Genomic DNA, 1,882 nt, shown 5'->3' with positions numbered 1-1,882 from the left:
AAGGGACCTCCAAAGGCCATCTAGTCCGACCCCCCCGCAGTCAGCAGGGACACCCCCAACTAGACCAGGTTGCCCAGGGCCTCGTCGAGCCTCTCCTTGAATATCTCCAGGGAAGGAGCCTCAACCACCTCCCTGGGCAACCTGTTCCAGTGCTCCACCACCCTCACAGTGAAGAACCCTCTCCTCATCTCCAGTCTAAATCTGTTCCCCTCCAGCTTGAAGCCATTGCCCCTCGTCCTGTCACTGCAGGCCTTCCATCTAAACAGGTTCTCCCCACTGTCTGCAGTGCCAGCGCTGCCCGAAAACCAGTGGGGTGTGTGGCACCGACCCGAGCACCCCCTCATCATGGGGGCTCCACCAGCAGCTCCTCTGCGAACCCACCGCAGGCACCCATGGCAGGGAGAGAGCGGGGCAGCGCTGGCACGTGGCAGGGTGCAGGTGTTCCAGGAGGAGCAGCACAAGCAGGACGAGCTCCTGCAGCGGGCTACGGGCGGCCGGGGGGCCAGCAGCCATGGCTGCAAGTGGCCAAGACCTGGAGCTGCCCTGAGAGCAAACAGGAGGGAGCGGAGGGAGGCGGAGGGTGAGGGGAGCGGCGGGGACAGAAGGCAAACAGGGAAAGCAAACAGAATTAGGAGCAGTGAAAACAACGGGTCTCAACTCACTGTGCGAAGTGGGGCAGCGTCTGCCGTTGCACCCGAACCTGCTCAGCGTCATGTCGAAGTCAGAAATGACCTGGAAGGGGGAGAGGAGACCAAATCTGTGCCTGTCCCAGAGCACCCAGTCTGCGCCATAGCTCGGCGAGGGCTCCCCCAGCCCCGGGGGGGGTCTCCTGGAGGTGCAGACCCACACATTGGGGTGCCCCCCAATACTACTGCCGGCTGTGAACCGTGCCCTCATCTGAGACGGCCGGCACCCTCCCAGCCCAGCACTCTTATCAGCACCAAATGGCTTAATCCTGCTGACGTGTCGCCGTGGGTGGAGGGGGGGTTTGGGGATTGGCTCATATTTATAGTTTGCATAACAGGGAAGAAAAAGGCCCCTCCAGGGAGAGCCACCACCGGGCCTCGACCGGAAAAATAGATCCCATCCTCCTTCTCATCTCGGTCTTATAGAATCATAGAATGGTTTGGGTTGGAAGGGAGCTTTAAGGACCATCAAATCCAACCCCCTGCCCTGGGAGAGACACCTCCCACCAGCCCAGGTTGCCCAGAGCCCCATCCAACCTGGCCTTGAATGGGGCAGCCACAGCTTCTCAGGGCAACCTGGGCCAGTGTCTCACCACCCTCAGCGTGAAACATTTCTCCTTTCTGCTGGCCAGGCTGCTGGAGATGCAGCTGGAGGTGTGGGGGGCTTTCTGGGCCACCAGTGGGTGTTGCCAGCTCATATTATTGTACTTGACCTTGCAGAACCTCAGGAGGTTCACATAGACCCACCTCTCCAGCCTGTCCAGGAGACACCCTCCCTTTCAGCGTGGTGGCCACTCCACACAGCTCAGTGTCACCACCAAACTTGCTGAGGGTACCCTCCATCCCACCAACCACAAAGATGTTGAACAGCACCAGTCCCAGTACCGACCCCTGAGGGACTCCACTCATCACTGGTCTCCACCTGGACATGGAGCCCTTCACTGCAGCTCTTTGAGTGCGACCACGCAGCCCGTTCCTGATCCACTGAGTGGTCCATCCATAAAATCCACATCTCTCCAGTTCAGAGACAGGATTGCGGTGGGGGTCAGTGCCAAATCCCCCCGCACAAACGCATCGCACGGTACCTGCAGCTTCTTCACCCCCTGCTCCTTGATGGCCCGGATTATCCCCATCACACGCTCGGGCTGCTCCATACGGACCGTGGCTTTCTCCAGCTCGGGCACCTGCGGGGAGAC

At 60.3% G+C, this 1,882-nt stretch overlaps 1 protein-coding gene across 1 annotated transcript in view; it reads right to left on the bottom strand.

Moving 5' to 3' along the window:
* The window catches only part of NT5C3B (5'-nucleotidase, cytosolic IIIB), a 6,807-nt gene extending 4,931 nt beyond the window's left edge, over nucleotides 1–1,876 (bottom strand). The window contains exons 1-2 of the mRNA XM_014959173.1: nucleotides 1,772–1,876; nucleotides 663–732 (exon numbers count right to left, since the gene is read on the bottom strand). Of these exons, the coding sequence (XP_014814659.1) occupies nucleotides 663–732; nucleotides 1,772–1,840 (139 nt within the window). The 5' untranslated portion in view covers nucleotides 1,841–1,876. The remainder of the gene's footprint in view (nucleotides 1–662; nucleotides 733–1,771) is intronic.
* Nucleotides 1,877–1,882: the final 6 nt, after the last annotated feature.

This window comes from Calidris pugnax, unplaced genomic scaffold, assembly GCF_001431845.1.
Source record: "Calidris pugnax isolate Ruff unplaced genomic scaffold, ASM143184v1 scaffold341, whole genome shotgun sequence".
Classification (NCBI taxonomy): domain Eukaryota; kingdom Metazoa; phylum Chordata; class Aves; order Charadriiformes; family Scolopacidae; genus Calidris; species Calidris pugnax.
The sequence above is the reverse complement of the archived record's forward strand: the minus strand, read 5'-3'. Positions and strand labels throughout refer to the sequence as shown.